Source organism: Barbus barbus (genome assembly GCF_936440315.1).
Source record: "Barbus barbus genome assembly, chromosome: 4".
NCBI classification, from domain to species: domain Eukaryota; kingdom Metazoa; phylum Chordata; class Actinopteri; order Cypriniformes; family Cyprinidae; genus Barbus; species Barbus barbus.
In genome coordinates, this window is record NC_136732.1 from 10,311,191 (window position 1) to 10,336,662 (window position 25,472).

General features: G+C 37.4%; 2 protein-coding genes across 4 annotated transcripts in view; both read right to left on the reverse strand.

Annotated features, from left to right (window-relative positions):
- Window positions 1–3: 3 nt before the first annotated feature.
- LOC306861132 (cerebellar degeneration-related protein 2-like) lies at window positions 4–15,264 on the reverse strand. Of its 2 annotated transcripts, none has more exons than XM_079403229.1 (6): window positions 15,088–15,264; window positions 14,748–14,869; window positions 5,871–5,983; window positions 3,160–3,308; window positions 2,499–2,663; window positions 4–1,278 (listed from the first exon to the last, which is right to left on the reverse strand). In XM_079403229.1, exons 2-6 carry the CDS (start codon window positions 14,824–14,826, stop codon window positions 387–389), a joined length of 1,398 nt encoding a protein of 465 aa, XP_079259355.1. In that variant the 5' UTR covers window positions 14,827–14,869; window positions 15,088–15,264; the 3' UTR covers window positions 4–386. The 2 variants fall into 2 exon arrangements, with proteins under 2 accessions (XP_079259355.1, XP_079259354.1); XM_079403228.1 differs by having other exon boundaries at window positions 15,013–15,264.
- Window positions 15,265–18,959: 3,695 nt separating this feature from the next.
- LOC306861165 (ATP-dependent DNA helicase Q5-like) overlaps window positions 18,960–25,472 on the reverse strand; it is a 34,351-nt gene continuing 27,838 nt past the window's right edge. The window contains exons 12-19 of one of the 2 annotated variants that reach the window (XM_079403295.1): window positions 25,333–25,406; window positions 23,813–23,906; window positions 23,580–23,699; window positions 22,331–22,887; window positions 22,186–22,228; window positions 21,788–22,000; window positions 20,835–20,907; window positions 20,373–20,761 (exon numbers count right to left, since the gene is read on the reverse strand). In XM_079403295.1, coding sequence (XP_079259421.1) covers window positions 20,661–20,761; window positions 20,835–20,907; window positions 21,788–22,000; window positions 22,186–22,228; window positions 22,331–22,887; window positions 23,580–23,699; window positions 23,813–23,906; window positions 25,333–25,406 — 1,275 coding nt within the window. In that variant the 3' untranslated portion in view covers window positions 20,373–20,660. Of the gene's footprint in view, window positions 20,762–20,834; window positions 20,908–21,787; window positions 22,001–22,185; window positions 22,229–22,330; window positions 22,888–23,579; window positions 23,700–23,812; window positions 23,907–25,332; window positions 25,407–25,472 lie in introns of both variants that reach the window. The other variant, XM_079403296.1, reaches the window with a different exon arrangement.

Below are 25,472 nucleotides of genomic sequence, written 5' to 3' on the forward strand. Positions count from 1 at the left end.
AAGCAAAGTGTGATTTAATATTGAACATAAGTGATTACACAATGCTGTGGTTATTCATAACATGTAATACATGTGAGAAAGGAAATAATCAGCGATGATAAGCAGCATGTCTTCCTGTACTTGATCAACTTTAGGGTGATTATGGTTACAGTTAAACTGATAGTAATATGGTCTACCCTAAAAGGCCAACCCGGCAAAAGCACAGACAAAACGTCTGGAAAACCACCATTTGTCTCGACATGTGGCACCAAATAATTCATGGATGAGCTGTACTAAATAAAAGATGCATCTAAACATCTTTCTGACTGTAGTTAAAAAAAAAAAAAAAGACTACATGAAAGACTATGGAAAGAAATTAGTGGCACAAATATTAAGAGCAAAATGCGCTATTTTCCGCTTTTCCTCCCTTTGGTGGAGTTTATGTCGCTCTTGGTCCTCTGTAAGCGGGAAAAGATCTCCTTGAAGAGGGCTTTATACTCTGGAGTGTTTTGGCTCAGCCGCTTGTCCACAGCCTCCACTTGCCGGCTGATGCCCTCCAGGGCCTCTGGAGTCGAGGGCGTCTGCGGTGGAGTGGGCGGCTGCTGGGGCTCTGCGGCCCGGCATTCCTTCATGGACGGGTCTCTGGACACGGGCCGGGAGGTCTGCACCCCAGCATGGCATAGACTCTCCTCGTGGCGCCGGCACTTCCCGAGCAGCTCCTCGTACTTCTCCAGAAGGGCGTGATACTGCTCATCCACCTCCCGGAGGATGGACATGCCCCTCTTCCGGACGCCGTTGGCGTGAAGCGCGTAGCTGCCTTTGCGTCTCCCTGAGGCGTCGACTGCAGAGATGGCATCTAGAGCCGTATCACTGCAACTCTTCCGGACGGGAGCCGCTCCATCATTCGCATCCCCATTCTGCGTTCCAGCCATAACTGCATCATCTGGCGTGTCCGTCTCGGGGGCGCAGTTGAGCAGCGTCTGCTCCAGGCCCTCGTCTCCGCTCAGGAGGCAGGCTCGGGATTTGCGGAGCTGCTGCATCTCCTGGAGCTCCGCCTCCAGCTCGTGCACACGCCGTTGGCAATTCTCGGCCCCCATGAGGCGCTGTTCCAGCTGCTCAAACTCCTGTAACACCGCGCCACATTCCCGCTCAGCGGCCTCACGCCGTCCGCGTTCGGCCGCCACAGCGGCGCGCAAAGATGACACCATCACGCGCAGATGTTCGTTCTCTTCGTCGGCGGGCTGACACTCTTGTAGGTCACCACTGCCCGGGTCAGACACCATGAAACCATCCTCGTACCTGGAAAAGAAACACCAAACCATAGGCACAAAGATGGATCCAAAGAACAGGAACTTCGGGTTTAGAGACAACAGTGATCTTGCACGGTTAGACATTTTTTAAGTCACAATGTAATGGATGTGGTGACAGATCTTCTGATGTAACAGAAAAATGCTGGGCAGAACTTGGTGGTGTGCTTTGGCTGTTAATTGGAAGGAAGGAAGATGAACGTGAGCAAGACAGAGGAAGGTGAACGTAAGCTTGTAGGGGGAAAATTTAATGAGACTAAACGACTGGAGAAGTCTGGCAGGCGTCACCAGAGAAGACTTGTATTTATAAAAAGAGTTATTCTGATAAAATTGAAGGTTAAAAAAAAATGAATAATTCGCAATAAGATCCATTTAAAAAAATATTAATTTCATGCTGACTTTAATCTGCCATGCCTATTCAAACAGTGTTTTCCAATGAGGAGGGGTGGTTCAAAGCAGGACAGAAAATAACTGATGTAAAAATCTTGATAACATTATAAGTGGACCTCAGAGAACAGTACAAAATCCAAAACAGGCAGTTCATGATCCCTTTAAAATTCAGTTTTCAGGGTTCCCAAATTTTTTTAAAAGGCATTCTATTTAGAGTGCACTCACAAGCAGCATTTTCAAAAAATTAAATTAAAATAAATATTTTAGGGGAAAAAAAAAAAATATCAATATCTTATTTGAAATGTGCTTAAAAATGCATAAAATTATTCAAAAGATATTGCAAGTAAATGTGACTGTTGAATTCGGCCTTTGACAGGTTAGATGCCATATTGAATTTTATGATAAACTGTGTAATAAACCTTAATTTATGATGAAAATGTATGATACATTTTATGAAAACCTTATTTGATGATAAAAACGAGGCTGTGAGGGACAGATTTAAAGTCTTCACAACGGCAGGCACTGTATAAAGGTCCTAGATTGCATGACATTTTCAAAACTGTTTTGTGGAGTTTTTCCTATCAGAAAGTTTTTTTTTTTCAAAAAGACTTTAGCAACTAAATCTCTGTGTCGTTAAACAGTCTAGTCCACTGAACACGCTGTACTTCTATCCCTCACAACCCTGTTTTTGTTCCTGTCAGAAATTAAATATGGCTCTACCCTGATGTTTATCCACGGTGAAATATTGTCATTCTTCCCTGTGGACACATTTTTTAATGACACAACATTACTCCACTGCAGACGTAATAAACTGGGACGTACCTGGGAGCGGTGCAGAGTTCTTTGAGGCAGGGGAACGAGTGCACAGTCTTTCTCCTCTCTTTCTTCTCTCTGCGAACTCGGAGCTCTTCCAAAGTGCGCAATTCCTCCACACGAGCAGTTAGCGTGTCCACCTGCCCCTGCAGCATCTCCATAGTACTTGTCAATCTGTGTGAATAGATCTGAAATCAGCCAGCCACCATAACTCTGGGCCAGTTGCATAAACACATTTTAAGACAAAACTAGTTTGACTAAATGTACTATCAACCTTTAAATAATGTAACTGCTCGGATATCATTTTAATGATCGAAAAGGAATAGAGAAAAGGCTGTAGTGTTGGACTATTATGTCACAGCATCACTACTTTTTCCTGAAGGCAAAAAATGACAATGAATGATTCCTCCTATAGCAAAGGTTTAGCTCATGAATATTAATTTTTTGAAGCTCCAGGAAACTTATAATGCAAATTCAGCATGACCAAATTAATATTCATGAGCTGAGCCTTTGCCAGAGTAAGACTTTGATTAAAGGAGCCTGTGAGTGTTAGAGAGATACGATAGATGAGCTGGTATTGCTACAAATATTCGGTGCATAAGCACCAGTACTTCTGAAATCCTCATTGTTTAGTGTGTTTCCCATGATGCTCTGATACCGTATGGCTCACCTGTCAATCTTCTGCTGAGAAGCTTTGCTCTCCAGCACCAGTTTTTCATTGTTTATCTCCAGCTCTCGAGCCGTCACATCCAACTGCTCGTACACTTTAGCGTGCTGCTCGTTCATTTCGCGCAACATCTCCATCTGCTTGGTCAAATACTGACACAAAGAGACACATGCATAAGCCCGCCATGCTATATATGCAAAATATGCTATAAAATTAAGCAGCACTGTAAATATTAGTGAATACGCTTTTCATTTGGTCATTAAACTTTCTAAAGGGTGCGTCAAACTAGTTTTGTGTTTGTTCATTATCATATAGACAATGTTTTAATAGAGTTGAACTTCAGTAGTTCAGTGAATCAGGTTTCCATCCAGTTACGAATTACACTTATGGGCAAAATTGGAATATCGCATAAAACCACCAAAGCATCGTTTCCTTCGAGTGAGTTGAAGAGAACAAAATCGTCACTTCCTGATTAACTTGCGCTCAATATCACAAAGAAAAATGTTATTTGCTGCAGTAGGAGAAGGCACTGTATATAATAATTTTTGTATCCAATAAATTACGAGCTTCAGAGCGTGCAGACGAAATGCAGTCGTTATTTTCAGAGCCTGCTGTTTGGGAACGCAGTTCTGGGAGTTAATTATAACAAAGTACTTGACGAGACAAAGTCATTGTTAGAATGACAAAACTAGTATTTCAGATGCTGTGCAATGAGCTCGGTCCGTTGGTTGGTCCAAATGTGCTGTCCCATCGCAACGTCACATCTTTCTTGATGCACATTAAAGGTGGGGTATGTCATTTTTCAAAAATGCTTTAGAAAACTGAGTTGGGGCTGAGTACCAAAACAAACTTGTAGCCAATCAGCAGTAAGGGGCGTGTCTACTCATGATGTGGAGGAGAGAGCGTTCAGTGAACAGGACGGACGTTAGCCAAGCCGAGCAACAGAAAGATAGAGATGGTGGATAAACACGAGGAAAACACCTGCGGAACAAAAGAAGGCTTACGATAAGGCAAGAAGTAGGACCCGTTTAAATATCGGATCAGCTTTCCAGCGCTGGAGAGAACTCAAGGAGCGGGAAGGCCTGCGTTCGGACGCCGAGGTTGTTTTGGTGATTTCAAATATCAACATTGGCTACCAGAAATCGCTTACCCCACCTTTAAGGAATTTATTAGGTAAAAGGTTTCCATCGTAGTTCATGTGCATGTTTTCTTACCGGATAAGAAATTTATCATACTTAGTTGAGCGTATAAGATTTTTTTATGCGCATTTTAGAATTTATTCGCATCTTTGGCGTTTCCATTCAGCTTTTTTTTTTTCTTTTTTTCGCGATATCATAAAATGTGCATAAAAATTGGTGGATGGAAACATAGCTAGTGAATAAATCTGTATTAGTAAACGGATTCAAAATGCTGATATTATTTAAACCCAATCAGACATGCTCATGAAAATCTGCTTAATGGAATGGGTCTCTTAATCACAATATTTTGACAGAAAAATAGTACAATATCTTTATTTTTTTTTAAAGTGCTGTCAAATGATTAATCGCGATTAAATCACATCCAAAATAAAAGTTTTGGTTTACATAATATAATGCATGTGTACTGTGTACATTTATTATGTATATATAAATACACACACATACAGTAAATATTTACATGTATATATATATTTATATTCTTATATTATATATAAATATATTGAACATACAAACATAACATTTTTCTTAAATATATACATGCATGTGTTTGTATTTATATAAATAATTATATAAAAACTTATTTTGGATGAGATGAATCGTTTGACAGCACTATTTATTTTTCCTCATATGATGTAGTCAGTGTTAAACAAAACTGGCACCTGTGTTCAAGCCATTATGAAATGGCATTCTTGTGGAAAGCTTGGTAATCTCTTGTGAAATGTGTTTTTGTGCTCAATATTACACTGAACCTTCCTTCACTAAGATTAAGACCATAAACCCCTTACATTTCATTTTTCTCAGTGCTTGTATTCATACGGCAGCAGCCACAACATAACAGCTCCAGCATTACCGGTCTGAAATATCGAAAAGTTGTGCAATCCATACAGAATGAGACCAGTATTCAGACAGAAGTGAGAAACAGCACCTCATTGTTCTCAGATAAGCAATAGCGTCTTTGTTCAGAGGATCTGGCACACAGACAGGCGACGGCCGCCTCCTGCCGCATGCGCTCAGCTAACAGTCTCATCTACAAACACGCTTCATGCACTCCATTAGCATCATGCTGATGTGTAATTGGCTCATCGAGAGACAAGCACTGACAGGAAATCAGGAGAAATGATTCTTCACCGAGACATGAAGGTCAGAGGTCAAGACAGGGTTGAGCGCAATTAAGAATGTAATTGAGAATCATTTTCTTTCTAAATTTGAATTTAGGCAGCAAACAAGATTTTGTATTCTATTTAAGGACACAGAAATAAAATGGAATAAATTTAAATTAACTGCTTTTAATACTAAATTCCATTTTTCAATACGAGTTTTTTTTTTTTGCACATTTGTAAATTTGTTTTGTTTTGATGGCTATTAACCGTTTTAACAGTACTGAACTTAATCATGCTTATTTATGAACTAATTAGACGTGTTTCTCAAAATTATGTGAATGTTTTGGATCAGGAAACGGTGTATTATTCACAGCCAGCATGCTGGCGCTCATGCAGATGTCCGGCTGGTCTGTACCTCGATTTCCTGCACCTGCTCTTCATTGTTGATGTACATCTGCTGCAGCGAGTCCTCCAGCTCCTTATTGCGCTCCAGCAGGGTTTTCCCCAGCTCAGCTGCCAAGTGCAGATCTGGGACCAAAAAAACAAAAAACTGCACAATATCAGGAAATCGGCAACAAAATAAATCCTGGTTACCATAGCTACCCATTCATTTCTAATTAAAAAGAACCCACCACAATTTTGACTGTACTTTTGTGTACTTGAAATACAGCAGCTGATTTAAAAAGATGATAAGCAATGCAACGACAAAAGAAACATGGAATCATAATGTTAAAAGAGCGTTTTTTTTTATTTTTAGAAATTAATACTTTTATTCCTCAAGGTTGCATTAAATTGATCACAGTAGTCACTGTGTAAGAGTAAATACATTTATCATGTTATACAAGATCTCTATTTCAAATAAATGCTTTTCTTTTAAACATCAAATAATCCTGAAAATAAATATTAAGCTGCATAACAGTTTTTTACATTGATAATAATAAGAGTTTCTTGAGCAGCAAATCAGCATATTTGAATGATTTCTGAGCGATCATGTGACACTGAAGACTGGAGTAATGATACTGAAAATTCAGCTTTGATCACAGTGATAGTGTGACGTGACATACGGCCAAGTATAGTGACCCATACTCTGCATTTAACTCATCCAAAGTGCACACACAGCAGTGAACACACACACACCGTGAACACACACCCGGAGCAGTGGGCAGCCATTTATGCTGCGGCGCCATGCATTCAAATAGAAACCAGTTATTTAAACTATTTCACAATATTACTGTTTTTTGCTGTATTTTTGATCAAATAAATGCAGCCTTGGTAAGCAGAAGAGACTTCATTCAAAAATACGAAAGCCTTATCGACCTCAAAACTGTAGTGAATAATAACGTACATCTTAACATTCAGATTTTATTTAGTATATTTCATTACAGGATTGTTTTTCAAAAGAGATTTTCACTCCAGTATATGATGTAATGCTGACTGTATACATATGAATTTAAGCAAAATTAATTAATATAGCCCAAGTGATTTTCCCCATTATTGTGGTTTGTGGATGGTCATTAATTGAAACTCAAAGGTAAATATTCTAATATTTTGAGATACTGGATTTTTGGCTTTCATGAGCTGCAAGCTCTAATCAAACTTTTGAAATGTTTTACTTTACATGTAATGAATCTAAAATATATGAAAGTTTCACTTTTTGAAAAGAGTTAAAAAAACTAATTTGAATTTTTTGAGATGCACCTGTAATATAACGCCAGAGAAGGATACAGCTAACACCTGACAAACTTGAAAAAAATTATTTTTAATGACATTTAACATTATTTTGTGACTGAGATCAGAGTCTTTCCACTGAACTGTGCAGTTTTTCTGCACCTTGCGTTCATGAACTTTCACAACACGGACTCTCATTACGTTTCTGTTGAAATAAAATAGGGATTTCGTGTGTAGCGACGTCTTGTTATGCTCTAACAGCTTTATCTCATAAAAGCGGAGTGTGTTTCTCTGCTGTAGCTGGAATTAGCGGCTTCAGTGGGTAGAAACCTGAGAAAGGAGCGAAACGAGGCCAGAGAAAATCCTGCTGTTAATTCAGCCTAAAGGAGGTGATTTTTATTTAATCCTCTGTGTTTTCTGATGAACATGAGCCAGAATGACATCAGCCAAGATACGACTGAAGAAATCAAAGACGAAGAGAAAGTGAGCGGCATCAGCTCGCGGTAAAGTGAAGTGCGTGTAATAAGGTCGATACAGTCAAACAATTCTGCTGGATTTTGGCCTTCTGACACTTTTTTATTAAAAAACTGAATTATAAAATGACACAATATGGATTAAAACACAAGCTACTGTCTACTTACATCTGTAAAGACCAGAATCTCTAATGAAAGGCTTGCACGTATAACTGATAAAATGGCACTTCACATTTGTGAATTCTCGGCTCACAATGCAATTTTTTGTTGTACCGAGGCCGCTGTCCTTATGATTCGTTCATGACAGCAGATATGTTTGTGTCAGAAATGTCTCCCATCCCTTCTTTTTTTCCTGCATCTCCATAGAGCTCAGTGTGATTTGACAATAAACCCCCCATCTGGAGACACAAACAGTCCTCCAGTCCACTCAGATGGCATTTTAATACCCAGGGAACATGCTAACAGAGACGGTGTCACACACGAGGAGGAAGTGAAATCGTGGGAGGTGGTGAAGCATTGAGCTCAGAATCATCGACCTCCATTACACTGATATGAATGAAGAGATTTATCATGAGATGAGACGGTGTCACAAACATACTATAGTGAGGAAACACAGAGCACCACATGCATAAATCATACAAGAGCGCTTAGTGTAACACATTTTCCTCCGTGTGTGTGGAAACTGATCCCATGAGAGTCTGCTGGAGAGAAACATAGATAATAATGCACAAAACACAGAGCTGAGGACACATAAAACATAAAAAAGCCATGTGTCTTAACTGCAGTAGATTATAGGAATGCACCTGATACTGATAGCAGATGATACTTAAGTTATGACTGAATAGTATTAATGTCAATAAATGTTGTGTTTTTATTTTTCTGCCAGGTTAATTAGAATTCATAACCCCAGTTAATGCTCTTTTGTTTGTTGTTTTAGCCTTACCCGTTCCTGAAGACAACGCTTCGATGTTGGGTTTATTTATAGTTCTGTTTGCACTGGGGGTGGGTGATATGAGCAAAATGTTATATCACGATATAAGTAACTCTATTTCATGGTAACGATATATATCACAATATAGTTATTTTTGCTTTAAATAAGTTTTGATACCATAAAAATTTCATAATTGTGAGATATAAAATTGCTATTGCAAGTTATAAAGTCCAATTCTGACGAGAAAAAAATAATACGTTGTCAGAATTGCGTTTATATCTTACAATTTTGACTTTATAACTCGCAATTGTGAGTTTATATCATGCAGTTCTGAGAAAAATAATCTGAATTGCGAGATGTAGTCAAAATTACCTTTTTTTTCAGCTTCCATAGAGAATGGTTCAAACTGCATCGCTGTCATTAAACCAAGTTATATATAGGACTGTTGTTAATGAGGTCATGCAAACTATTTATTTTTCTTTATTTCCAGTTTAATTCCCTGTTTTGTCCAACATGGTGGGCTCATTGGAAATTTGTGCCTCTAAATACATTTCTCCAAAAATTAAAAAACATACCTACTGTATATGTATATAGATATATTGAACGAATCTCTGCAGTTTCCAGTTGAAATAAACGCTAGAGGCAGTAAAACTTTTATTCCTTTTCACACCTGCAGGTCTACAGTTTTGATTAATAAAGCCTAATTTTTTCACAATTGCTTGAGGAATATCATGTTATGACTTCAAAACAATTTTAACATGCATTTGAAAACTGATGCTTTTGAATGTTAGCGTCACATACAGCTTCATATGTATGGGTTTTTATATTCAGTAGGTTTGTTCATGCAGTATGGAGTTCGACTTGAGAGGTGAAGAGCTACTACAGTTCCACAAATCTGTTCAAACCTGCTAACAAGGAAGTTCAAATGGCACGGCTGCATCAACAAATCCATTTTTATACCATGTTAACACTATCAGGTATAGGTTTGGGGTTGGGTTTGGTGTAGGGGATATTTCCAACATGACAGAGCATTAACTTTTAGCGAAACTCCACTGCAATACGTACCTGAAGCAACGTAATACAAACACAGCAATACTTGACAAAAACGTGCCAGGGTCATGTATTGAACCCGCGTTTTCGCACTGGATGTTTCACTTTGAAACTGCCGCGAAACGTGCAATAAGGACCGGTGTTGCATTAATGCATTTAGAGGCACATATTTCTAATGAGCTTGGGTTGGTTATGTCATACTCCAGGATACTACAGAGTATTTTCAAGCCAACATGCACATTACCAGGCACACAAGCTCAGTATGCCTCACTCGCCTGCGGCTGGAGGACATATATAGGCCTCATGTGCGCTCAACATTTCTGCACGTGTGGTTTCATATCAACACACAACACATGACAGCAAACCCAAAACAAGAGCAGAGCCATTCACAACTACTGAAACACCATAATGATAAGGTGGTCCCTTCACAAAGTACACATTTTTTTGCATTTAAAAATGTAAAACGCAAATAAGCGTGTACGTTTTCTTATAGGTCTCTATGATTCACGCAGTGTGGAAAACAGGGTTACAGAATTCGGTCATTAAAATGCAAATTACTGTTTAATTCAGAATTTCACAGCAAAAATAAAAATTAATTAATTAATAAAACAATCGTCAGATACGCAGAAACTCAAAAGTCTTCACTACAAACATGAAAATAAAAGTTTGGTTTAACTTTAAGAAATGATGACAGTGATGATGCATTACATCATTTATTATACTATTGCACAAAGAAATAATATCAATAATGCAGTTTAATAAAACCTTATTTTTTAAGGAATATCACACAATATTAACTCATTTATTCATGTTTTAATTTAAACAGTAAAACTGTTGTGCAGCACTTTGCCAAAAAGAAAGGAATTTTTCAAACTAGCATTTAGGATTACTAGAACACTAGGATTACATTTTGTTTCAGTTTCATGCACTTATTTGGATACCATTGTTTTTGATAATATTTTGTATTAAATCATACATCAGAGAATCACAGAGAAAGTGCCCCTATTATGGGTTATGAAAGGTTCATATTTTGGTTTTGGGAATCCCCAACAACAGGTTGACATGCATGCAACAATTAATTGCATTTGCGATAATATCGCGATATGAAAAAACGCAGACGTCGAGATTACACTCGGTCACGTGATACTCGAAAGTAAAGAGGTGTGTTCGAATTGAAGATTGATAGGTGTATGGAATTAAAGTACGGCGAGAGAAGGCATAAGGAGACTCTCTTATAGCTCTCGCAGTATTTGATGACACAGCGATCGGTCTAGCAGCGCTGTTTCAAGTCGAACACATCTAAGCAGTCTTCAGAGGAAGCATCAAGTTGGCACGTTACAATGTAGCCTCCAAAAACGTGATATTTAGCCCCTGAAATGCGAATCTATTCTAATATTGTGTTGGTCATACTATACAATGATTTACTGCTTGTCTTTGTTGAATAATACAGAATATAAAGAGCTTTAAAAAAATAATTGCATATTAAATTGCAATATTGGTAAAATAAATTAAATAAATTCACAATTAAGATTTTCCAAAATCGTTCAGCCAATATGCTAATGTTTCATGTTGACATCAACATGAAACGGCTTGAGAAACGACTCGTTTCAATGATTCAGAGTCGACTTTTTTTTGAGAGACGATAACTTTATAAACTGTGCACTTTCAGATTTAAAACTGCAGGATGTTTTCATTCACATAGAGCTGTGTTACTGCATGAAAGGTCATTTTCAAAAATCCATAATTGGGGCACTTTAAGGTTTTTATGAATGTAATTAAATCACTAAAATGGAATTCAGAATCAAAAAAAAAAATGGAAAACACAGAATTTAGGAAAAATAAGATGAAAATATTTCATAAAACCATCTGGTAAACATCATGAGACTGACTGCTAAGTAACAAACACACCTTTCTCCTCAACCAGCCAAATAATCATCATACATATCTGTAGCACAAATGTGCAGGATGGGTTACGAGCCAAAGTGTAATAATGGTTATGGTAAGAGGTTTGCTTAAATCCCTTTTGTAGGAGCAATACAGCGCTTGCCTTAGCAAACACCGCTGTTTAAGTGACCAGCTTATCACACACAATTACGTGTCATGTAACCAAATGTAACTATAATAGACTAAAAACATGGCATGATAAAATGAAAATGTGCCGAGACAAGACTTATATTGTATAAGATGAGTCATCTGCCATAAAGGCTGATTATCTCCATCTATTGTGTGCTTAGTACTCTGCATCTGAAGTGTCTCTTGGCTAAGTACGTCATCTTTCACCTTTATTCTGACCATCTGTATCATCCCTTCAAAAGAGACAGTCCTAATCAGATCATCCAGCTTTAATTCCCCTCAGTCAAATATCGAACCCTACCCACCGCATGACCTCTCTCTTTCCTCCACGGCTGCGGCAGAATGAATCCACACTAAAGCCAAGTGCTGTTGGGTCAGCGGGCTAAATCACTCTTTAGGGTGAAGTGATACAAAACTGCGGTCATACTGTCCGCCCCTAGGATGAACACCACCAATCCACTCCAAAACTAGAGTGTCATTGTGATATTTATCAAAACCCCACTAACTGAGCAATGGTGATATTTCACGTTGCACTTTCTGAAACGGCATTTCCTCTCATGATGCATTGCTTTGAGCGTTGAGAGTCTGAAACAGATCAATATAGTCTTTGCAAGAGATTGTGTGTTAGGCCTCCATTAGACCATTAGCACAAGTGCATGAATATTATTTAGCTAATTTGATTGTGAAAAAATACGCCTCTAAACATGGTTGTTAGAGGCCTTCCTGCGATGCATTTCTGAAGCGTGTCTTACAAGCAAACAGAGCATATTACAATAATGGAGCAGCTGAGCCAATGCAGTTGATAAGATGGCATACAATAACATACTAAAATAAGTATAGAGAAATTAAGCATTATTCTAAGCTAAAATGGGTTTAAGCAGTAAGTCACAGAGTTATTATAGAAACTAAAAAAATAAATAAAAATTAAATCACAAAAAAGCAACATCTCATTTTCATTTAGTTTAACTTAAAGTACTTAACTAAAATTAAATCTAGAATAAAAAAAAAAATTACATTTAAAAATAATAAAATAATTTTTTATTATTTTTCATGAAAAAAAATACAACAAAATTATTAAAGCTTTAGAATTCAAATTAAATCAGGAACTATTGCTGTCAAACGATTAATTGCGATTAATCGCATCGAAAAAGAAAAGTTTTTGTTTACATAATATATGTGTGTGTGTACTGTGTATATTTATTATGTATATATAAAATACACACATACAGTAAATATTTTTCTAAATATTTACATGTATTTACATATTTTAATATAATAATATTTACATATAATATAAAATATCTAAATAAATTGATCATATAGGCTAAACATAACATTTTTTATAAATATATACATGCATGCGTGTGTATTTATATATACATAAATATTCATAGTATACACATTTATATTATGTAAACAAAAACTTTTATTTTGGATGCGATTAAATCGCAATTAATCGTTTGACAGCACTAATAAAAACTCATTTAAAATATTAATACAAACTATAATAAAATAACACTGGTAAGCTTTGAAGATGCTGATTATATTACAGATAATGACAAGATTCATTTATATCACAGGTGTGTTTTATACCTGCAGGGGCGGGGCACATTAAGTCAGAAAAATCATTTTTAGAAAGAAAAAAAATCTACATGGCAACATAAAATCTTTGCTTGAATCTAATCTGGAATGTGTCAAATATTTCATTACTTCCAGAGAGGAATAACTAGACTCGTTCCCAACGAAGCGCCTCTGCATTCCTCCTCCCGCCAAAAGATCTCTTCTCCAGATTCCCTTTCCACCAAATTCCTCAAATACTCAGAATTCTCCGTTTGCCTTCCTTTCCAATCCCACTGACTGCACAACCACAGGACAGCTCTCTCAGACTTAACATACAGGTACTAGCTCATCACTTCTAGAGTACAGCATAACTGAAAATCATAGAGATCGGTCACGGGCTGTTCTATGGATCAGCATTGTACGGTGATTCAATCCAGAGGGCAGAGAGAGGGCAATGACATCATCCTAAACCCACAGAGAGAGGTGCGTTTGTGCCGTCCATCCTCTTCTCATTCAAACACAACATGATAACATTGAAGTAATTGGACTTGGAGTATGATCGGACTACTGGAAAATAATCCAATCTGAAATATGAAACAGCTGTTGCATTTTATGACCAGTATTCAGTCCAGAAATCAAATGTACATGGCTCCCATCTGACCAATGAGTTCACAGTACTTTTCCAGTTGTTCCTAATGGCTAGATAAGGGACTTCAAGCTCTTTTATACTAGCTGATGAAATGCTGAGCTTGATAAATCTATAACTAAATAACACTTAGAAATTCAGAACAACGCACCATACATTATGCAAACAAAACAAGCCCAAATGTGACCCTGGAGCACAAAACCAGTCATAAGGATCATATTTGTAGCAATAGCCAACAATGCATTGTATGGGTCAAAATTATTTTTTCTTTTATGCCAAAAATCATTAGGATATTAAGTAACGATCATGTTCAATGAAGATATTTAGTAAATTTCTTACCATAAATATCTCAAAACTTAATTTGGATAACTTTAAAGGTGATTTTCTCAATATTTAGATTTTTTTTGCACCCTCCGATTCCAGATTTTCAAATAGTTGCATCTCAACCAAATATTGTCCTATCATAACAAACCATACATCAATGGAAAGCTTATTTATTCAGCTCAATTTCATAAAATTGAGCATTATGACTGGTTTTGTGGTCCAGGGTCTCTGCTCACTATTATGAAAACAACACACTAATGCTTGGACACTGCAGACCCAGTTTATGAGGAGGAGATTAAACCAGACTAAAGCTAATGTTGAGCATCTGGACACAGATCCAGAGGAAGACGGCATCCATTTACAGTCATATGGATCTTTAACCTTCAACCTCATCCCTTATTTCTGACTGTACGTCCAAATATGATAAATCCCTCTGTGAAGACAGAGGACAGCATTGTTTCTACACACAATGAGCACTTTCTTTGTGCACGGTTTGTCATTCGACCACACACACCAGCAGCAGGCTTTGTTGTCAAACTGATGCGGTTTGTGGTATCTTTCTCTCACCTTGCTCCAGGTCTCTCTGGTCGTACCACGGCTCATCTTCTTCCGTCACAAACTCGTCCATCCTGCCGGCTTGGAGCATCAGTGCGTGGCGGTGAACGCCGGAAGCTCGAAGATGCGCCGATCTATCAAAGCGATATAAATAACACATGATGAGGCAACATCTGACTTTTCCAGGCGCTTATGCCGCACACTTACAATTGTGGAAAACACAGACTTTTTAAAAAGGCGAAAGGGGAAAAGCAGCGTTAAAACACTTTTTATCCACCTATTTTTAAATGAATATCTGCTGGAGCAGCATCGAGGGGGCGGCAATGCAACAATGACAGCGCGCTAGACTTACTGCAAAAACACGCTCCTTTAGCGAGAAATGTTTCCGGCATGCCAGGAGAAATTTCCTAGGACGTACAAAAAAATATATCACGCTGTTGCCATTTCTATCACATTCAACCGCTCCTCATCCCAGTTCTCAACAACATCCCGTTGGTTTCGCCCGACAGATAAAGCGCCCCAAAATCCTACTATTGGGAAGGCAGGGTTATTAATATTCATGAGCGAACCTTTCGCCATTGGACGGTTACAGAGCCACGTCAACAGCGTCTCTTTAAAGATTCACAAACTCGCGTTCGCCATTGGTGGGGCTTTCAAGCCACGCCCCTGCGACGTAGTTAATATTCAATAGTTAAATCATAGCTGAGTCAGTCGAAGTGCGTAAAAAAAAAAAACTAGTTTTATCTCGAGATTAAGAGTGGAGGATACTACATCTTATTTTTCATTTATTTTAACTACTACTAAAAATGTTTGACATCCTTGTAAAATCCAACTTTTATAGACGCATGCAAACATCATGTTGTATTTATTACGCACGAGTTAAAAAATGAACTGACACGTCGCTCGAGGTTATTAATATTCATAACTCAATTTGCCACGCTGAACCTTTGTCATAGTAGGAATGGTAATTTCTCTCTCTTCTACTGAGTGAAACTGGCAAACACAATAATCTGAGGGCTGCTTTTAGTCTGAAGAGGCATAATTAGGGGGTCTCCATTCAGCAGAGACTGGAGCATTAAACTCGTTTATTTCGAGCAGGTTTCCTGCAGCGGAGAAGACAATGGCATGCTGAAGGTGTAATTTTAGAAGTGCCTAATAATAGCACAAAACCAGATTTAATGAAATGAGACTTGGGTATTCTTAGGCGCAGAGGAGGAAACAAAACAAGAGATGTTGGCAACCAATAATGTAGCATAAATATCTGAGAAATTAAACAAAAACAGTCAGGTTCCTAACTCCCAGTAACCCCCCCATTCATTTGCTTCATAAAGCACTGATATTTAACAATAACAGACCCACTTTCAAGACACACCTCAAAGGTAAGTGATGATTTATCCTTCTGTTGAAGGCAGTGTGAAGTGAACTATACTCTACAAAAGCATTAATAGCTGTATTCCCAGTGAATAACTACAATACCCATAATCCTGAAGAGAAATCCACCAATCAGAGAAGTAGCTGTTACTTACAGAAATAAAAGCCACTGTACAACACAGTTGTTTCAGATCCAATGGACCTTTTTCACATTTCCGGGTTTCTCAGCAGCAGAAGTCATCATAGTCGGGTAAACTTCGAGAGGAGTGAATGGGTACCACAAAAATAATTTGTTGTATTCCCATTTGCTCAAATAGCAAAAGAAAAACTCCACAGTGTTTTCACGACTTTCAAAAAAAAGGGAAAAAAAATAGAGACTGATAAAAGTAGTCAGAAGAGAGAACAATGTCAAATTTACCATCCCTCCCATAGACGCTGCATTAGAAACACCCTCACATCGCGATACATTTTTTTTAAATCATTGACAGCCCTAATCAAATGACAAAAAACCGTAACGCGATTAATCACGATTATCGTGAGTGATTAATCACAACTTAATTGCACATTTTTATTTGTTCTAAATGTACCTTAAATTAAAACATTAAGTTTTCAATACTCTAATCAACATGTGCATGGACAAATATGGATACTTTATGCAAATGTATGTTTATTATTATTGAAACCATAGTCAACATAGAGCATGAAGAGTAGACATGTTTCAAAGGTCAGATGTTTTTCAAAGAACTTCTTCATGTCTATTAGACACATGAAAAAATAAATACCAGGTTCCCATTACTTCTCTTTCTTTGCACTGAGCAATTTACTTACACAAACCTTTTTACATTTTTGCAGACAGGGCAGCTCTTCTTCTGACCATGCAAAATGTAAATTTTTCATTGGTATATTTTACTGTTTCTGTTGTCAGACAACGGAATTAATATGAAATAGTGACTGAAACGTGACCCATTAAGACTAGGCTACATAACCAGCTCCCTTCAAAGATGTTAATCTGCACAAAAATCCTCATAATCGAGCCATCGTCTGATGAAATCAAATACACTATTCTACAGAAAAGCATTAAAAACTACTAGATCTGATTACTTTTCGTCTCTTCTAGAAGAAAACAAACATAACCCCCGGTATTTATTCAATACAGTCACTAAAGTAACGATAAATAAAGCATCAACAGGTGTTGGCATTTCCCAAAAGCACAGCAGTAATGACTTTATGAACTACTTTACTTCCAAGATCGATTTTATCAGAGATAAAATTGTAACCATGCAGCCGTCAGCTACAATATCGCATCAGATATTGCACTATAGATCCCCTGAGGAACAATTTCACTCATTCTCTACTATAGGAGAGGAAGAATTGTATAAATTTGTTAAATGATCTAAACCAACAACATGTTAGACCCTATTCCATCTAAACTACCAAAAGATATTATCAGGAGACATGGTGTAAGCTTTCACTGATATGCCGATGATACTCGGCTCTATATTTCTTCGCGGCCCAGTGAAACACACCAAATTGAGAAACTAACGGAATGCATAGTCGATATAAAAAACTGGATGACGAGTAACGTTTTACTGCTTATTCTGAAAAAAATAGAGGTGTTAATTATCAGACCTAAAAACCCCACATGTAATAACCTAGAACACTATCTAACACTTGATGGCTGCTCTGGCAATTCTTCTTCATCAGTCAGGAACCTAGGTGTGCTGTTTGATAGCCATCTTTCATTTGAAAGCATGTTTCTAGCATCTGTAAAACTGTGTTTTTCCATCTCAAAAACATATCTAAATTGCGAACTATGCTCTCAACGTCAAATGCAGAAATGCTAATTCATGCGTTTATGACCTCAAGGTTAGACTATTGTAATGCTTTATTGGGTGGTTGTTCTGCTTGATCAACAAATTACAGTTGGTCCAAAATGCAGCAGCTAGAGTCCTTACTAGAACCAGGAAATACAACCATATTAGCCCGGTTCTGGCAACACTGCATTGGCTCCCCATCAAGCATCATATAGATTTTAAAATCTTGTTAATTACTTATAAAGCCCTGAATGGCTTAGCTCCTCAGTAGCCTACTTGAGCGAGCTCATCACATTATAGTCCTCCACGTCCGCTGCGTTCTCAAAACTCTGGCCATTTGATAATACCTAGAATATCAAAATCGACTGCGGGCGGCAGATCCTTTTCCTATTTAGCGCTAAAACTCTGGAACAATCTATCTAATACTGTTCGGGAGGCCGTCACACTCTGTCAGTTTAAATCTAGATTAAAGACACATTTCTTTAACCTGGCTTACACATAACACACTAATACACTTCTATTATTCAAATCCGTTAAAGGATTGTTAGGCTGCATTAATTAGATCAACCGGAACCGGGAACACTCCCCATAACACATGATGTACTCGTTACATCATAAAAAGAATGGCATCTACGCTAATATTTGTCTGTTTCTATTCTGTTTCTCAGTCCATGTCCGGATCAGATGGTAGATCGGCGCCGGGAGATGATGTATGTGGCCCTGATCGTCGGCGGAGGCCGGACACCTGGATGTCCGGCCGGATACACCGGGGACATATCCCCAGCTGCAGTTGGAATTGAACTGCTGGCTCGTTTGGCCAGAGGAGAACTGGCCCCCCGACTGAGCCTGGTTTCTCCCAAGGTTTTTTTCTCCATTCTGTCACCGATGGAGTTTTGGTTCCTTGCTGCTGTCGCCTCTGCCTTGCTTAGTTGAGGACACTTCATTTCCAGCGATATCGTCCACCTGATTGCAAAGACACTATTTCAACTGAACTGAGCTGGATGACGACATCACTGAATTCAATAATGAAATGCCTTTAACTGAAAATCTTTTTTAATCTTTTCATTTTACATTTTTGACACACTATTTTCCTTTTTTGATATTGTGCAGTTGCTTTGACACAATTTACATTGTTAATTAAGCGCTATATAAATAAAGGTGACTTGACTTGACATAAGATAATGACAATAACTGTGCTGTGATTTCGGCTATACTTGCATGTAAAATTAGAGAAGCATACATAATATCTGTGTTTAACTGAAAGCGCTGCTCCTCCGCCGCTCGCTGAACAGAGTAGATGCACAGAGAGAGAGAGAGAAAAAGAGGTGTGCACGTAAGTTTAAATAAGGTTTGGGCAAACCCTAAAGATTTGTCGCTAGGCGCTTTTTTGAAGAAGGGGGAAAAGTTACTAAAGGGGTCTGCAAAGTCGCCAACACTGTGTATCTCCATTTCTCCAACTACGCAAGTACACCTGGCTGCAGCCTGCAGATCGAGGCGGGGCTGCACCTGGTCGTCCCGCCCACAACACTTCTCATTGGTTTGAAGTCTCGATCTGCAGTCAGGAGCTTCTCCAACTACGGGCTAGGTCATGGGTCAAACAGAAAATGCACGCTGCGTTAATCGCGCGTTTATAAAATTAGTGCCGTTAAAATGAATTTGCGTTAACGCGTTATGACAGCACTAAATTTGATACAAAGTACAGTGTTATAAATGTACATTCATCACAGTCTTCACTGAAAAAAAAGTATTCATTGAATTTACTAACATTTTTTAAGGTAAGTGGTTGCATTCAATTTATTTTAGCTAAATTTAAATAAACAAATTTAGTTGACTAACTTTCAACATTTTAAAAAATTAAATGTAGCTAAAATAAATTGTGACCACTTACCTTAAAAAAAAAAAAAAAAAAGTTATCATTTTTTTCAGTGTTGTGAAAAGGGTCCATTATATCAAATTGCAATGCTGATGTGCAGTTCTTGCACTCATAAAAGATGTGAAAAGTACAAGATTACAATAGTTTGCTCTCCAAGTGGCACACTATACACTATGGACTTTACCGTCTAGTGTATGAACGTTATAAGGTTCTTTTGTCATCCAACATCTGATTGATTGGAGCCGCTCCTGCACCATGAAGCAATTAAAGCTGTAACATTTCCAAACACTATGGTATTTGCGTGCACTTTTTTGTTTTGGAATTTTAAACTAATCGCACAATTTATACTGCAAAATGACACAGAATAGTACATAAATATGCAAACTGAGACATATCTGTAGTGATTCATCTGGGAGTTGGCTGGTTTGGTTCATGGCCTAAACATGTAGAAGTCTTTTGTAAACCCTGTGGAGAAAATTAATGCGGAAAATATGTAGGCAAACAAGGCTGCTGGAAAAACCAGACAAGCAAAGACAAGCAACTTACCAGTTATAACCCATAAATTATTCAGCATGAATTCGTCCATTTGTGCACATTTGCCTTTTAATGTAGTTTTCATTACAGTTCATTCTACATTGAGTGCTTTATAAGCAACTAATGCTACATAACAGCTATTGCGGTCTGTTGCTTGATTTCAAAAATAAAACGGCATTTTTCAGCAGTTCATATTAATGTGCAATGTACGCTTAGGCCGTCACCATACACCTGAGATATACAGCAGCATGCTGCTAAACACACGGCATCTCTGACAATAAAGGGATCGGTGGAGCTCCAGAGGTTTGGATGAGGTAACAATGACGAAGATGGCTATCTGTCCTCGACTTTCAAGTGTCTCCAGTCTGTCTCGCTCTCGCAGCGCTGAATCCTGCTGAAGAAGCCCTTGATGAGGCTCTTAGCTGCCATCTTCACTGTGGGGGAAAACGAGCAATCTTAACATGATAAATCAGCACTTGATTTTTATGAAATTAAGGATGGTCTCACCTTGGCCTCGATTTGCAGTTTTTCCCTCCGTGAGGAGATGGGAGAGGAAACGGGCAAAGGATTTGAACAAATCCTGGGGGAAATGATTAAAAATTAAACTCTGTCTAATAAAAGTCTACCATCCCACAGACTCATTTTGTTCATTGACACTGTACCAAACGCGTTTATCGTATAAAAGTAAACAAGAATCAAACACTGAAATGTATTAATGTTAAACTAGTGCTGTCAAATGATTCATCGCATCCAAAATAAAAGCTTTCGTTCATGCTTATATATTAAATATATTTATATATATATATATATATATACAGATTTATATGTCAATAAAAACCTATTAATCTCGATTAATCGTTTGGCAGCACTAAATATAATATTAAAAATTAATACTGTTCACAAGTTTAAAATGTAGATATTTTTCTTGAAAGAAATCAATTTTTTTTTTTTCAGCAAGGACACAATAAATGGATAAAAACAGTGAAGTAAAGACCGACAGTAAATACTTTTACATTACAAAGGATTTCATATAAATGCTGTTCTTTTGAACTTTCAATATATCAACGAGGATAAAATGCATCACAGTTTCAATGCATCGCAGCACAACATGTTTTCAACATTGATAATAATCAGAAATATTTCTTGAACAGCAAATCAGCATATTAGAATGATTTCTGAAGGATCATGTGACACTGAAGACTGGAGTAATGATGCTGATAATTCAGCTTTACATCACAGAAATAAATTACATTTTAAAATATATTCAAACAGAAAACATTCCTTTTAAATTTTAACAATATTTCACAATATTACTGTTTTTACTGTATTTGATCAAATTGATGCAGTCAAAAATATAAAACAATTCTTACAAACCAGTTCAATTTTAAGTTAGTATTATTATTTTTGTACATTTGTTAGCATCGTCATTCAGAACAGACCCAACAGTTGAGAAAAATCACCTTTGTTGCAAATTTGCCCTTTTTGTAGAAGGGATCCAGGCATCGCACCACGATATCAGCAGCTTCCTTGAGTGTCACAGGCTTTTTTGAGATCTCCGCGGCGTCTCCATTCACTGTGTCAATCTGCGTCTCCTGCACCACCGGGTCAAAGGTCACTCTCTTAGTGTCCTTCATCACGCGGCTGCGCTTCGCAGGAGGAGACGGTGATCCGTCCTCATGTGATTGTGGAAAATAAATAGATACAAAAATGTATGGGTAAAAACTACGAACATGACAAACAGCTCCTAAAAAGTGTTAAAGGGGTCATATTTTATTTATTTATTAAATAATTAAATGTTTCCCTTTACAATGTTTCTCATGATAAGACCCCCTTTGATAAAGAGTAATTGAGGTCTTACTTGTTTTGGTGATTTTGGTTGGCCATCAGATTCGTGATTCTCTCTATTTGGACAAAGAAACAACAGCTCAGAACACAGTGGAAACATTCAAGTCATGTTAAATAAACATCAAACTGCTCTCAGAAAGCGTCTTCCTCCATCATACCCCTGAACCGCTTGATCTGCTGTGATCTCAGTGTTCTCTTCTGCAGATGGACTCTTTTGCAGAAGAGCAACAGTGACATTCTCTGAGATGCTTCCTGCATCTGTAGATATGTTATTCTTTGTTATGAAGTCGGAGTGATTTGGTAAAGGAAAGTGATTCTGAGATCCTTCTTCCTCAGACTCTGATATAACACCTCCTGCTTTCGTCTGAGTGGTGTCCACTTGCTTTTTTCCCAAATACTGTGATATACGGCACGTGTCTTTGGCCGCTTCTGCTAGTTTCTGCTGTTTCTTAGTGAGTCTTTTACTGGAGCTGCTCTGGGAGGAAGTCATGCTGGTTTTGGCTTTGATAGGAGATGAGTCGGCAGGAGTTGTTTCACTGGTTTTCATCTTCTGTGTTTTTCCTGTTTCCACCTCCTCCTCTTCCTCACAGATGGGGTCTCCGGGGATGTTGTCCGTGGCAGGTGTCTCCTCCTGAGAGTTTTTCAGAAGATCTCCAGCTGTCTGAAACAGGCTGGAAGAGCCACGCAATCCCGCTCCAACACGCTTCCTCTTCAGCTAGAATGTGATGAAAAAGATGACGACTATTTATCAGTTTTCTGCTTTCGCTGTGGATAGAACAGTATTAAACTTCAATTTCTAGAATTTCGCTTCATGTCCAACTGAATCCCAGTGGGCAAACACCAGTCAAGCAATATATTTTTTCTAGTGCTGTCAAACGATTAATCGCATCCACACCAGTTGTGTGTACTGTGTATATTTATTATTTAAAACACACATACAGCATATATTTTGAAATTATTTACATGTATACATTTATATTCACCTAAATTATATCATATCACATACAGTATCACATACAGTAAAACGTTTATTTTGGATGCTATTAATCGCAATTAATCATTTGACAAACGATTAATCGCATCCAAAATAAGTTTTTGTTTATGTAATGTGTGTGTACTGTGTTTATGTATTATGTATATATAAATACACACACATACAGCATATATTTTGAAAATATTAACATGTATATATTAATATTATTATATATAAATATATAAACATAACATGTCTTTCTTATATACATGCATGTGTTTGTATATACACATAATAAATATACACAGTGCACACACACATTATGTAAACAAAAACTTATTTTGGATGCGATTAATCGTTTGACAGCACTACTTTAAACACATTTTAAGTTTGCATTTCCTCCTGTCTTTAAGAACAAACTGTGATTGGCTCACTGAGTAGATTTGAGAGGCTGAAGTGAAGCCGTCTAGAGGTTGAGATGATGAAGAACAGCTTGCTTCAGAATATTTCTCTTTAGCAACACTTGCAGCTGCACTTTTCTTCATCTCTGACACCTGGAGAGTGTTGAATGTGAATTTATTGTAACATGTCACTAATAAATGCACATTACAGACATTACAGTTTTAAATGAGATGAGATTACGCAGCGGAGCATTAGTAACACTCACTCTCTTGAGAACTGAAGCCTTGTACAGGTTTGCTGATTTACTGGCTCTGAAGATCTCGTGCTCTATTTCTACAGCCTGATCAAGTGTGTCAGAGCTACACAAAAAGAAAACGTATGCAATGGAAAAAATATTAATCAAAATAAGCATTACAAATGAGATCAAATTAAATATGACATTACTTAACTTTTTAATAATATATTCTTCTTTAAATATTAAATTATAGATTATATATAATAAGGACATGTCCCCAAACATTTATGATGACAGAAAGACCCAGGATGTTCTATAAGCGATCTGAGAAACTGACATACACAACTGTTCAAAGGTTTGGGGTCAGTGACATTGATTGATTAAAGAAATTAATACTTGTATTCAGGAAGGATGCATTACGTTGTTCAAAAGTGACAGTAAAGACTTTTATATTGTTACAGAATATTTTTATTTCAAATAAATGCTGTTCTTTTGAACTATATTCGAAGAATTCTGAAAAAAAAAAATTCCACAAAAATAATAAACAGTAGACTGATACTAAGAAATGTTTCTTGAGCAGCAAATGGGAATATTAGAATGATTTCTGTAGGATCGTGTGAAAACTGGAGTAATGATGCTGAAAATTCAAATAGAAAATTTCACAACATTACCATTTGTATTGTTTTTTTGACCAAATAAATAAAGCGTTGGTGATCAGAAGAGACATTTAAAAACATTTGAAAAAAAAAATAGTACAGTCCCCAAACTTTTGAACTGTATAAGTGCGTGTATTATCTAGGGCTGCAAAACGATTAGTCGCAATTAATCGATTCAAAATAAAAGTTTGTTTACATACTAGGTGTGTGTGTACTCTGTATATTTATTATGCATATATACCCACATATACATATATATATATATATATATATATATATATATATATATATATATATATATATATATATATATATGTGTGTGTGTGTGTGTATACATGTTTTGTATTGTATTTGTATGTAAACACTATAAATATAAATATTTTACATAATATATTTTTCCTTAATATATACATGTACGTGTGTATTTATATATTCATAATAGATATACACAGTATACAGTGGGCAGCCATTTATGCTGCGGCGCCCGGGGAGCAGTTGGGGGTTTGGTGCCTTGCTCAAGGGCACCTCAGTCGTGGTATTGAGGGTGGAGAGAGCGCTGGACATTCACTCCCCCCACCTACAATCCCTGTCGGCCGGGGACTCGAACCCACAACCTTTGGATTACGAGTCCAAATCTCTGACCATTAGGCCACAACTTCCCCTAGTATGTATATAGTAGTATATAGTATGTAAACAAACGTTTATTTTGAATGGATTAATCGCGACTAATCGTTTTGCAGCCCTAGTATTATCCTTGATAAAAACACCCACGACTACCACCAATGGACAAAAACTGCTGCATCTCAGGAGGATATTGAAATACAAAAAGATCTAGCATTGCAACAATAAGACACGGATGATGCATTCATTGTTGGTGTTTGACGTCTGCATTACCTGTGTGAAAGCTCTGCTGCCCCCCTGTGGTTGCTCAGACACTCCTGCAGGAGAGACAGGCAGTGCTCTCTGCTCTAAAACACACACAAAACAACTGAGTCTTCAGCTCAACCAATCATATTCTGATCGCAGTTTAGACT